Source organism: Saccoglossus kowalevskii, chromosome 2, assembly GCF_978046115.1.
Source record: "Saccoglossus kowalevskii chromosome 2, keSacKowa6.1, whole genome shotgun sequence".
In the NCBI taxonomy this organism is placed as follows: Eukaryota; Metazoa; Hemichordata; class Enteropneusta; family Harrimaniidae; genus Saccoglossus; species Saccoglossus kowalevskii.
The window spans coordinates 32,280,136-32,294,525 of NC_140642.1; the positions used below are offsets into that span (position 1 = coordinate 32,280,136).

The window sequence follows — 14,390 nt, forward strand, 5'->3', positions numbered from 1 at the left end:
GCCAATTTTTCCAGTTTCAACAGTTTATTCCCTTTTAGGGTATCTCAAGGCTTTGCTACAATGTTTTTACATTTTTATATGGTTTGACATGCTCGTCCCTTGTCTTTCTATTCTGAAAACTGATTTGAGCTCATATTGTCAGCTTTCATAACAAACGTTTGAAATATAAACACTTTGAAATGAATGTGAACATATTTTAGTGTTGTTCAAGTATCTTCACTAAAGCTGTGCATATTAATTATGTAATTTGCATATTTATTTCAAACGGTTACTGCACTTTATATCTACCAGTTTAAATCAATTTTATTGTATTAACCCGTTGATTCAATGCGTAATAATAAAATGGTCAATAGAGAGTCCAACGAAATGCCGTATTTGAGATTTAATAATTGTTTCTGTTCATAAATACATCAACTGCAACGTTAGTTTTTGCATGACCTCAGCTTTCAGGGTATCTTGACAACCATGGTCATCAAATATGGCCGCCAGCATATAGTATGTATTCTTTCATGATGTACACACACACACACACATTTATGTCGTTTCTTTCAAGGAGAATGAATACGTCTCGTAATCATTTGACTGTTTACTGGCAAATTAGGGCATTTATATATTGTGTTGCCATGGTAACAAGCAGTGGGGATGATTTTTTCCCCCCATCCCAGTGTGTGTGACAGTATCAGAAAAATAATTATTAAATGGCATCTGTACCTCATTTAATAGTCTAATTATATGGCGTATCTACCTATGTTTGCTGTGTCCACTTTGGAGGTCATGACCTTAAGCCTGTGATTAGAATTAGACATATTTAGGTGTGTCGACACGATTGTAATTGTATAATACTCGTTAATACATTGAAAGTGAAAGTGAAATGGATGGGTTTGGAAGGTTTTAGCCATACTGTCTATGAAATACGGTAGACAAGAACGCAAACAAATTTCAATAGCAAAATCTGATCCAGAATTCATCTGAGCAGTCTGGATAGCCTTGACACGAGATAACTACGTCATTCATCTATAGTAATTTGTTCCTCGTTATACCGATTATGAGATCATTAAATAACACTGGTCATTCACTGTAGTTGAAGCCATGTCCTTGTGATGATGTAATACATTGTAGGTTTATTTCCAAGACGGAAATTTTCTCTTCAGTGTTTGATTTCCTTATCATCTACTGTAATGTAATTTTAGACTTTTTCAAGAAATTACAGATACTGTACATTACATATTCAAGTTCTGTAGTGAATTCTTTTACCCCCACTTGGTTGTTAGCTCCACTGTCGACTTTGTCGAACGGAGCTTATCATATGAGTGATTGTCCGTCGTCATCCGTGTCAATGTTTTACTTTTTTGACTTCTTCTTGAAAACTACAAGCCTGAATGCTTTGATACTTGGTGTATATGTACCTTGGGTAGACCTCTCTTAGGTTTGTACATTTCATGATGATATCTTCAATTCTCTAATTTTGGTGAATATTTTTGTCATTTTTGGTAAAAAGTGATATTTTCAACTTCTTGTTAAAAAACGCAGATCCAATTGCTTTGATATTACATATATAGGTACTACATGTGGACCTCTCTCAGATTTGTTCATTTTGTAATGATATCTTTAATTCTCTAATTTTGGTGAATATTTTTGTAATTTTTGGTAAAAAGTGATATTTTCGACTTCTTGTTGAAAACCGCAAGTCCAATTGCTTTGATATCACATATATAGGTACTACATGTGGACCACTCTCAGATTTGTTCATTTCATAATGATATCTTCAATTTTCTAATTTTGGTGAATATTTTTGTCATTTTTGGTAAAAAGTGATATTTTTGACTTCTTGTTAAAAACCGCAAGTTCAATTGCTTTGATATAACATTTATAGGTACTACATGTGGACCTCTCTCAGATTTGTTCATTTTGTAATGATATCTTCAATTCTCTAATTTTGGTAAATATTTTTGTCATTTTTGGTAAAAAGTGATATTTTCGACTTCTTGTTAAAAACCGCAAGTCCAATTGCTTTGATATATTATACATATAGGTACTACATGTGGACCTCTCTCAGATTTGTTCATTTTCTAATGATATCTTCTGTTCTTTAATTGCCATGTGCATTGCTAACAGCGGAGCTATCTCAGCCGACAGGCTGCTTGTTTGTTTTCATGGTGAACTTCATGTATATGTTATTAATTACCACAAAGACAAATACAGAGGATTACCTGTATAAAGTAAGGAGTTAAAAATAATCTAATTATATATACATATACCTCTCATTCATATTTGGATTAAGATTATTTCAGTTTTATTTCATATTTTTAGCTTCTGTTTCAGAAATAATCTATTAACGTTGCCTAGTCTGTGATAGAATTGTTGCCTAGCAATGAAGAAACAGTTGCTTTAGCTTTGTCATTTCCACATCACCACCAGACATTTGATATTTTAATTAGGTACGAACTGTTTAGTTCACAGATATGGAATGGTTATATTCTTGTGATACAACGTGATATATCCAACGTGTTTATATTTGAAAGCAATAATTATTCTATCTGATTAGTATTAGTATTAGTATTATTCCGGGTAATACAATTAGTGCACAGAGTTGCACCTTGTTTTTGCCTAGCTACAGTGCATGCTTACTATTAGACCAAAAAAAACAACAACTTATGTCGCCCTCAAGTCGAAAAATTGGGTCGGTCGGTCAGATTTTTTTTTTTTTTTTAAACTTGTGAAAACTAAGGGTATCATAAATAGCTGAGGTAAATGGGAAAAATAACGCGACCCGATATTTCATATTTTTTGGCCGGTCGCTGAGAGCAACAAAACAATTTTTTTTTTTGGCCTTAAACTGAGTTGCCTAACTTCACATAGCTGAGGTGCCTAACTATGTAATCTAACTACTACTCGCCTAACTATACTATTTTGAGTGGTGCTAAGTATATCTCAAGTGGTATATTAACATTGCCTAATGCTACGAATTGTTGTTGCCGTGCAACAAACGTCTAATCTTTGTTATCAATGGTCAATTTCAGGACTGAAGTGTAACGTACATGTTTTTAATTATAAAATAAGCCATTGTTTAGTCTTTTTCAAGGAGAATACCATTCATGCATAGGATTAGAAAAGCAAAACTAATTAAAAGGTTTAATTTGTCCACTTCAATACAAACCACTTCAGTAATCCACCACTTCTGCTTCAGAGTTTTTTTTTTCTTCACTGATTTTGCATTTGTCGGCATTCAATTTTCAAAATTATAATGGTAAATTAAGGGGCAACTGAAATTGGTAAGGGAGTATTTAACATGTTGAGGATGTGCATGTTTCTTTAAAGGGGATTTTGTTGTCATTCAGTGGCGTACTATCTCCTTGAAACGAAAACACTTTTTCTCAGCATGGTTATATCACATTTGTTTCGCATAAGCTTTATGTAACTGTACAGTTTGCTATAAGTAAATATTACAAAACAAATGAACACATTTTAGAGCTATATGGGTTGGTCAATTACACCCGTCCGCATCTTGTTTTGGGTGGGGGTGGGGTGGAGGTTGGTTGTGTTGAGTGTTGTCATTAGATGTTATAATGCTGTCGCCATGGACGAAAATGAAAGGCTCAGTTTGAGCTTTCATTCAGAAATGACCTTGTGATCATAAAAAGAATTATTGCTGTAATACGTCGTGTATTGCCAAAAAAGGAATAATTCTTCTATGCTTCATGGTTATTTGATTTATGAAAAAAAAAATCTAGTAATTTTTTCTAAGTACATATAAGAGACGTACATTAAATACTAGTATTTGTATTGTTCTTTGAACAACTTCTCTGCAATTTTTTTGTTCAGTGGACCATTAGCAAATTATGGATTTGTTGGGGTTATGGACCTTAAAACGTACATACAGTCGCAGAACGTACTATTGGCTGAAGTTTTCTCTCTCTCTCGTATTTAATATAATAATCATTTGTTGAACCAAATAAGCATTTATGTAACCACTTTGAGACGGATAAAGTAGTGTCTTTAATATATTATTATTTTGTATGTTGCATTAGGCAGTGCAGCTGATTGTCTACAGCGGCGTGGCAGTCAGGAAACGTCAGGAAACGTCAGGAAACGTCTTGAAACGTCTTGTTTAATCTTTGTAATATATCATTTAGCTTTGAAGGGAGTTATTTTTAACTAATATGGTTGGTCGCCATGGGAGATGACGTCAACTGACTTCTGTAATGCCCTTACAGCTTTTCAGTCTGATTGATGAAGCTTACAACCTCATTTTTTTTTTTTTATTTCTCGGGTGAATATTTGATGAATTTCTGAAATGTTGGCGTGTTATAAAATAATATCATATTTGCGTGTATTGTGAGAGTTTGTTATTGTGTAAATTTGAAATGATGAGCTGAACTGTCACTGGAAGTAGAGTAAGGTCATCATCACCATGGTAACAATCAGTAAAATATTAGATCTGATTTTGTATATTTTGGCTTTTTAATTTATTAAATTTACAATATGCTGGTTTTTATAATGTCACGTTTAATGAATTCAATTTTGGATTCTGACAATCAAACCAAAACTCTCCACTTAATAATGCGGAGTTGCTGGATGTTCTGATTAAAGCACTTTGAAAGAAAATAAATTTATTTGATCAAAATTTGTATCGGGATGGGTAATAGAATTTTCCAATTGTGATACCACGTTGCGTTCTGAAAGTTAATTATTTTAAGTGACGTCAATACTGCTATCTTTTACATCTCTATTCGTCTCATTGTGCTTGTTTGTTCACACCAATGCGTCATGCATTGGTAGGGACTTTTCTAAAACTGATGTTGAATTGAAATCAGCATTTTGTTATGTTAACTGTCTGAACACCACAAGTTCTCTTGCAAAAAAAAGAAGATTTCAGTAATTTTTTTAAATGTCTTTGTTAATTTTGGACAAAATTGGCATAATTTCCTAATTGCTACAAGTTTTGATCAAAATATTTGAAAAAATATCGTTAAATTTAAGCTGGTTTATTTCACATATGTCAATATTTGACTTTGTCATCCAATTAATTTAGCAGCCTATAACTTTTCTCTGGGTTCATGTTTAATAGGAAAATAAGAATGCTATCCCACAATTCCATGGTATAATCCCAGGGATTGATAGCTTAAAATCTAAAAAGCAATATTTTAAATATCCAGTCCAAACTGACCCGATTATTACGACTCCCCGCTCAGTGAGAAATACTATAACATACGGAATGTTTTACAATAGATGGCTGCTCCAATGTAGGCAAGCATTGAAAAATACAAGAATTTGAAAAAACTATGTATTTTGATAATACAAAATCTAAGGTTTTTTTATATTTGCACTGAAGTACAAAATGAATCCATGGACTCGTATTATTGCAGCAGCCATATTTATTGCAGCTGAATGGGCTGCATCCCGTGTGTGATTTATGTGCAATTTAATTGAAAATATTATCTCTCATTTTGATGTCATAAGCTTGTGAGTTTAGAATCATAGCAACAAATATTTCTCTTTTGTTTTTCACGTATCAATCAATCCAGAGTTGCGAATTACATGTGTAGTTTAGTTTAAATTTATTAACGGAGGGAGGGAGGGGGGGTTATATTTCATCATAATTAATGGTTGTCACCTGTCCTGTAGCATGTGCAACTCTGTTTCACATTGTCACAGTCCCTGTCTTCGCATTCCTACCTCCTACAGTTTACTGCTAATTTGTTGCATGTCAAGCGGCCAGTGACATTTTCTTTAATTTTTACCCATGGTGACCAGCATCTTTTTTTTATGCTAAAACTGTTAATTAATTAGATTTGCAAGTTTCGTGATAACATTAATGATTTAGATAACACGACACCAGTTATTTTTAAATTAAATACTTCATGACCTATTATCAGTCCTCGAGCGAACGCAGTCCGAAAACGGGGACTTATGTTTTGACCCTTGTGTGTCTGTGTGTGCCTACGTTTGTGCCTGCGCCCGGACCTGTATTTTAGAAATGCCTGGACGAATCATAATCAAACTTCACACATACATACATACTCAAAGAGTGTAGTGTTCTTTTGCATAATTTAATTGTCATGTCAATTAATGATGTGAAAAAGAATATGAATTGATAATAAATTCATTGCGCTATGCGTGTCTGTCTGTCTGTCTGTCTGTTGGTTAGTTGGATAGTTCGTCCGTCTAACTGTCTGCATCTGTATGTAGGGCATTGCAAACTTAACGCATACTGCTTTGGTATTTTAAACTGCTTAATGTTTAACCTTTTCACCACTGGACTTTCTCGCCAAATTTGTCTGCACTTTTTTTCTTATATTCTTCAATATATTTGGAAATGAACTCTAATTTTGGAGCCAACAGACAAAATTTGAGTTGATTTTCAGTTTCTACTCAATACATTTTGCTATTTTTGTCCCAGTGTACTGAAGGAAACTGCAGACTGTAAACAGGACTATTTTGTGATGAAAAGAGGGACTGGTGGTGAAAAGGTTTAATAATATATGTAATTTCTTGTATATATGGAACGATGTATAAATTTCATTTATTTGTTTTATTTATTAATATTACAAATTTGAATGTACAATATATGTGTACCCTTATGTGGAGTCAGGTATTCATTTTTCATATGTGTGTATGAAGAGGGTCATGTTTCTTTCTTTTTGTTAATGTCTTAAATTTTGTGACACAGAGACAGAAACATGTTTAATCATTGACATACATGTAATTGTAATCGTCCGTCTGTCATCAGTAGACTCTTGCGTAAAATCATAAGTTGTGTAATGCATTTCCTGACTGTCATGTTAGGTATTCTTAGAATTTCTTGAGATTTTATATATCGAAGTTTATCTGTACAGTAACTGGTCATTTGACCTTCCTCCTTATTGATTTCCCTCACTGTGGACAATTTCGTGAAATAATATTATACATGTATTTCCCTGCATAGTGATATAAGCTGTATTGTCATGGTTACCCAGGCAAGTAATTTCCTCTTAAACTGATGGGTTTTTCAAGAAAGCAATTGGAACATTGCTGGTATAGGAAGCACTGAAGGAAATATTAAAACATTTTTTTCATTCTGGCTACAAGCTAAATTATGTAGGATTTCATATTACCGGGTACTTTTAATTTCCTGTTTTTGACAGTGTTTTAATATTAGAAACAAATATTCAAATTAAATTGGGGATTTGTCAAATATAGCAATTTCAATTCGCATTTTGATTTGGTTTAGTTAATGAAGTCAAGTTAAAAATCTTGTAGCTGTCTTAGGAATACATGTCTCAACAGTAAAAAGTTTGTGGAGAGACTGTGCTCATGACTGTTGATATGTGTGAGAAGTCCATCAAATATGGCCGACTTGTAGTTGAGGACAGGTTTTGCACTTTTTTTTTACTTTAACAAGCCTATTATGAGCTCAATACATGTATCTTAAAAAAAATAGTGATTTTGCTTTGCGGTCCTGGCCTACTTTGTAAAGCTCTCAAAGAAACATAACCCCTCTTCATTTCTGAACTAATAAATATCTTTGAATGGTATGCTATTGAAGTGTGACTTCTTTTTACTTTACCTCATTTCGTCTTGTAACACCAACTGCATATAGAATCACAAAGACGCTTACAAGCACACAAACAATGTGTAATGTATGGGTGTACTGTATTGTAATGGATTTTTTTTTCAATTGAATGCTTTGTGAACAACTTTTCCAAAAACTGAAAAAAAAAAAAAAAAAAAATGTACTAGTAACTTGTATTTATTAAGTGCTATTAGTTATGTTCTCCAGTACCCTCTATTGACCTCTAGTGATTGGTGCATGATTAATGTTGCTCTTACTTTGTACTGTGTTTATTGGCTGAATTCACGCGCTGCCCGGGATTCTCATGTTTGTCCCATGGTGATATGCTCTTCAGCTTACCTGCTATCAAGGTGTCATCATACTAGTTTCATTACCTCAGCATTTATTTATTTTTTATATCTTCAGAGTCAGATTATTACCAGTTTAATTGATAAACACATAATCTAATACTGTAAAATAATTTATTTTAGCTGGATTTAAATTTCACTGAAAAGACGGTTTGGGTGTTTTGTATGGAATTTATTTTCACTGACTTTTGACAAGTTGAATGTAAAATATCTGAAAAAAGGTATATTCACGGGATTTTATTTTCACTGAATCATTCCTTCAGCGAAAATTAATTCCAAGCGAAAATTAAGTATTTTACAGTATGTGACCTCCTGCACCAATTGGCAAGGTTGTGATACTTTTGCTATGTTCTGGATATGATGCAAACTTTTCCGAAAACTACCATAAATAATTGCTACAAAGAAAGTGCAAAACCATGGTTACCAGAATAATGAATGCCATTTCATTGATGATGAATACAAAAAAAATAGTCAAATATCATTATCGCTTGGATTTTATTTTCGCTATTTTCGCTGAAAGGATGATTCCGTGAAAATAAAATCCGGTGAATATACATTTTTTGCTATATTTTACATTAATCTCATCAAAAATCAGTGAAAATAAATTCCAAGCAAAACGCTCAAAAAGCCTTTTCAGTGAAAATTAAATCCAGCGAAAATAAAGTATTCCACAGTATATCAAATTTAACCTGAATGTGATTTAAAAAAAAATTTTCTGTCTGTTCAATATTTGTATGCGCATCAAACAAATCCGGATTCATCTTACTATAAACATTCTAAGAATAATTCCTTCCGGACATGCACATATATCAATCTTCTTTATTCAGCTCTCAGAGTTTGACCTACATACATGTCAGTTTATTTACGTTGTCAAGTACTAGTCTGATATATGCGTCTCTATATTTGTTGCTTCCCAAAAAAACTAGAGCACTACGATAACGGCCGGGTGGCACTCTGGTAGGTGTGAAACTAAAGTGTACATAGATGTGACAGATTTCTGAAACCACTATAATCTTGTTTTTTCTTCTTCTCGTCATGTTGTATAGATAATACTGTAAACACATTAATTATTCGTTGTATTATTAATTTCGCTATTTTCGTTAAATTTGCTAATTTAATTAAATACACATGAACATGTAGAATGATAACAGAACTCATTTTTTTTTTTGCAAGTTTGTGAAATTAAAACCCAGTGAAATTGTTCAAAACATCAAAAAAGTGAAAATAAATGACACTGCATAGTGGTTTATCTTGTGATCGGTAGACCCAAGTTCAAATCCTACCTTAGGCTGAACATCAAAAAGGTCGACCCCTACCCTGGGTGAGTGTGCCACAGACTTAATGGGAAGACCAATTGCACTGGCCGAGATTATTCACTAACGAATACGAGAAAATAAATGATTTTACAGTATCCCAGCTGACAATATCGAAAGCGGAACAACATCAGATATTAAAGAAAAAGATTAATACCCAGTAATACTTAATATGTTGATCTTCAACAACTGCTAATCAGTTGAAAAAAATGTGCTCGTTTAATTTCTTTAATTAATTAATTACTTTAATGATGTATATATGTGTACTTGACCGGTTAGCGTGGATGAATAATTCATGACATGTGATATATAGCAAATCATTGTAGCGTTTCAAGTTGAAATAGATCATACTATTAATTGAATCATGTGCAAACGTCCCTCTCATGCTATCTTTCCGAAAATTTCGGTCGTTTCTGTCAGGACTATAAAATAAACAATTTCTTTTATATATTTATCTATATAGATCACTGAAGTGTACATAAAATAAAACCACTATAGTACTCATGCGGAACATGCATATTGAGTTGATTAATTATTTTAACCTTTTGAAGAAAGCTATAATGAACACCTGTAAATGAGATATGCATGATGGAATTTTATTTCTAGTTAGAAGTAGGCGGCTGTAAGATGGAAGCAATTTTTTTTTTATTGCTATCATTTTTTATGATTCAATAATTTGATACTCTTCGTGAAGACGGAATTTCATTATCTTTACTCTCTCGAAGGTGTGACAGATATTTTGACTACATACAGCTGCCACAAAGTTTTCCAGCTCATACGAGAGATTGTCCATCACTATTGTCTACGTTAACTTTTTAGCTCCACTGTCGATGTTGTCGAGCGGAGCTTATCATATGAGTGATTGTCCATCGTTCGTGTCATTGTTTTACTTTTTCGACTTCTTCTTGAAAACTACAAGCCTGAATGCGTTGATACTTGGTGTATATGTACCTTGGGTAGACCTCTCTTAGGTTTGTTTATTTCATGATGATATCTTCAATTCTCTAATTTTGGTGAATATTTTTGGTAAAAAGTAATATTTTCTACTTCTTGTTAAAAACGATTGTACCTCTTTTATAACGCTATTGCCTTGTTTTGTTTTGTATTTAAAAAAAAAAGTAGTATTAAAAACAAACAATTTTCTCAATCATTTTTACTTTGTACTATGAAATTCAAAATGGTTGTCTTAATTTCATTTACAACTGTGTGTTGGTATGTGCATTTCTAATAGAGGCAGTACGGTACATTATAGTCCACCCACAATACAGTATGATTCTGTGTTTCTATAAATGTAGCAATGTCTGGTGAAACAATGCCTTTTATAATCTAAATTGATCATCTCAATACAGTGATTATTTGCACCAGTAAAATTTCTAATTTATCCTAGGGTGTGTTGTGAATATAAACTATCGTGTCATTTTATTTAATATGTTAAATTCATTTTAGTAAAATACATGGTCATTGAGCTAAACTTGACAGTTGTGATATTTTCTCCATCAAAACATTGTTTAGAAACACAAAATGAATATTTTACTATTTTGTTATTGTACATGAGTTTATTGTATAATTGCAACAGAAATATTTGGGATTTTAATTTGGAGTTTGAGTCAACTGTTTTTGTGTTTTTTTGTTGTTGAGATATACGCAATTCTTTGTGGGAGATTCTTTGTGTTACTGAGCATACATCTATGTGCAGTGCATTATGGGAGAGAATTCTCAATTGAATAATATATATGTAACACTTCTCTCAGCGGGGCCTGTTTGCCAACGAGAGTCGATGCCACAATTTAAAATCCTTGGGGCAGGGTCCGTGGTGTTGATTAGTCAGTATACAATGAACATTAACACAACAGGGTGAAGAAACACACACGCATACAGACAAGGTGCTGACAATGGTTGACCAGTATAAACTTCAAATACTTTAATACAATACAAAGAGAAATCCCTGACTCAACAAGCACCATCCAAAACAACCGTTGCTTCGTTCTCTCTATTTAACATTAACAACATTCGATAACTATAATGCACACAATAAGTACTTTAACCTGACTAAGTTTGGTCAATACAACTCACTGACTACACTATCAGCCAGCAAGCTAATCACTATATCAGTCCTAATCGTACAAATAATTCACTTAACTATATTAAACTACAACAACCTGATATACATGTATGCTCAAAACAATGTACATGTATTAATCCAGCATGTCCTAGCTACATGTATCTTATACACAGGGTTTATCTAGCTCAAACTAAGCAAATTACATTAACCTTATTAATCCAACAAGATCTGTGTAAATACATCACTAACCTTATTAATCCAACAAGATCTGTGTAATACATCAAATGTTACATTGATACTCACAAACAAAACTATGAAAATATCCAATATCATCTGAACAGTACCTAAGTATAATCACATGCACCGTATTAACCTGTCACAGCCTCTCACTTTAGACTACCTTAAAGAAGAGCAATATTAATAGTTGCACTAATATGAAACACAGATTACTACATAGAAATGCACATAAGCTCTGTTAAAAGAACAAAACGTGTATCTCTAAAACTCATTAAAATGCTTAAAACTCAACAACGTAAAATACAGGGAGTCTTTGCACAATTAAATAAATCTAGATTATGCTTAAACAATATGATTCATATGCGGCTAACCGCTACAGAAAGTACACTGGTACTTCACAGAAAAATTTAGCAAGAAGAGGATAGTAGAGTCCATGCTATGTCCCCGTCCCAAGAAATGGTAGCGTCCAAAAGTACCGCTATCCAAAGTAAAGCTGAATATTTCACAGCGATGGTTTCGGAGCAATTGCCAAACCGCCAAAAACATGAATAATAAAGAATAATGTCACTCAAAAACCAAATTACTGGGGCAAAAACAACAGACTCGCGCCATCTACTAATTGCTTTACAAAAATTTACAGCGAGAACACAATATCTTTACCGCTATCGTCAGTTCTCATTAAATGATAATACTACAATAATAAAACTATATCAAAACAAACATATGGTATGTTCAACAATATACAGCAATGTCACACGATATCAAAAGTCGCCAACTGGTTCACAACGTTCTGTACAGTTTCGAAAATTTGCTGGCCACAAAGCACGTATAATTGGTGATGACGCAATGGCATCACCAGAGAACACAGCCACTCTAAAAGAATTACAACTTCTGAAGATTCAGGCTCCACGATCTGATGAATGTCAAGTTCATGGAGCCTTAGTTTTCAAGAGATCACTCACTGCTTAATCGAACAGTTCCCGAGTCACAACAATCCGATTATCGACGACGCAGTCCAACATTGATTGTCCACAAAGTTGCTGCGACACTGGTTCGACAGTTACTTTGACTTCTTCACAGCACGGGAATAACACAAACTTCGCACAACAACTCGCCCGTGGGCTGCAACACCCTGACTCAGTTCTTTCCTAGCTTTTCGATCGATGCATCAAAGTTACACATACAACTTAGCTAGTATTTATACAGCGAGCACAGAAACCAAATCAACTCTCACTACCGCTCCTTTCTATCCACAGCCTCGTTTTCATAAAAACAAGGTATCCGACCTCGTTCACTTCTCTAGATTTAGAACTACTTAATAAATACGGTCAATTGCGCGTATATGAGCAGCTTATACATACAAAATAAATTAATACAGTGTATAATGTAATAAAACAGTTTGCAATTTTATGCTAATATGGGTTTGTCAATACAAAATCATTTACTAAATTACTGCGTAATACCTACATTTTGGGCACACAAAATGATTGGGTTACATATACATGTATCATTACATCTGTAACCATATCCCCATTAGTTACAGTGTACCGTACAGTGTACCGTAATGTTGCGGTATTGCACAAGGTATCTGCATCTAGCGATTAGGAAATGCGTAAATATCAAACTGTTACGCAATATTTCCAAAATGCCGGAAATTTTTTTGAAAACAAAGTCCATAGCGAGAAAGTTCTAGTAATTTTCATCATTTTTTTGACTATGATTCGCAAATGCATATAATAATAAGGTTATAATGATGATATTACAAATCATAAGTCAGTCATTTGCCATGGAATAACATAGGCATTGTCTACAACTGATATGGAAATAAGATAAAATAGTTGAGCTTTGAAAATTGTAATTGTTGTATAACTTGAACTGCTGGGGCATATTATTGCCCCAAAAATTATTGTTCAATGATATGAATGTGTAATTTTAATAATATGACTATCAAGGTTACATTCTGGCACAAACAAAAGAATCAAGAGCCATAATATAAATATGCAAATTAGTCACAAGTTCATGAAAATAATATTTTCGTGGCAAATTCAAAACGAGGTGCCTTTACACACTGGGACCGTACAACTCAAAGTAAAAACAAAGTCAACGCCAGAACAAAGTGCCTCTGCTAAGTTAAATCACATAGTAAGGGAATATACGTAATATGCTTTTTTTTTTGAGAAAATGTAGTCTCAGGATACACCTTCTTACTTGTGAAAATAACTTTCATACTCTACAAACATCTAAGCAAAGCCAAAATTTTAAGATGTGAAAAATTACTTCCATCGAATAAAATGCAAATTTTGCCATTTCCTAGATTTGCATCTCGTTTCTCGGTAAATGTTTTCATGAAAAGAGTTGATTCCATCTAAAATACTGGAGGTGTGAAGGAAATGAAATAACCTCTTTAAATAAAGCATTTTTGTACTCTGAAAATCTAAAAATTGCAGTTAATCTCATGGATTTTGTTACTTGGGTGGTGGTGGGGGGGTGTATGATTTCTGTGTGCTCTCCCTCATTTGAGATTTTGACTCACAATGTATTTTGCAAAATAAAATGTCGAAGTTGAACCTTAAGGTACTGTATCGGCTTCAAATATTTGTATGCGATAAATTCTCGGATTTGTGTCCAGAAATCTGATCAGATCTGACATATTTCACTGGGAAATGTACAATCCCATGGTGTCGTTTTTTTTCTTCTTTCTACGATGGCGCCAGTTTATGGCACACATCACATGATCAATATCATTGCGACGCCATTCTAGTGGTTAATCCCAGTTAATCCTAGGGACACAGATAATCCAAGTGCTATGAAGTATATAAAGTCTTCTGCATTTATTACCCAGAATGCATTGTGTGGAGTTTCATTAACGCAGTCCTTAT

The 14,390-nt window shown here is 33.4% G+C and overlaps 1 protein-coding gene across 1 annotated transcript in view; it reads left to right on the forward strand.

Moving 5' to 3' along the window:
* The window catches only part of LOC102803686 (1-phosphatidylinositol 4,5-bisphosphate phosphodiesterase beta-4-like), a 34,478-nt gene extending 21,998 nt beyond the window's left edge, over positions 1-12,480 (forward strand). Inside the window, exon 4 of the mRNA XM_085505713.1 lies at positions 12,310-12,480. Coding sequence (XP_085361839.1) covers positions 12,310-12,480 — 171 coding nt within the window. The remainder of the gene's footprint in view (positions 1-12,309) is intronic.
* Positions 12,481-14,390: the final 1,910 nt, after the last annotated feature.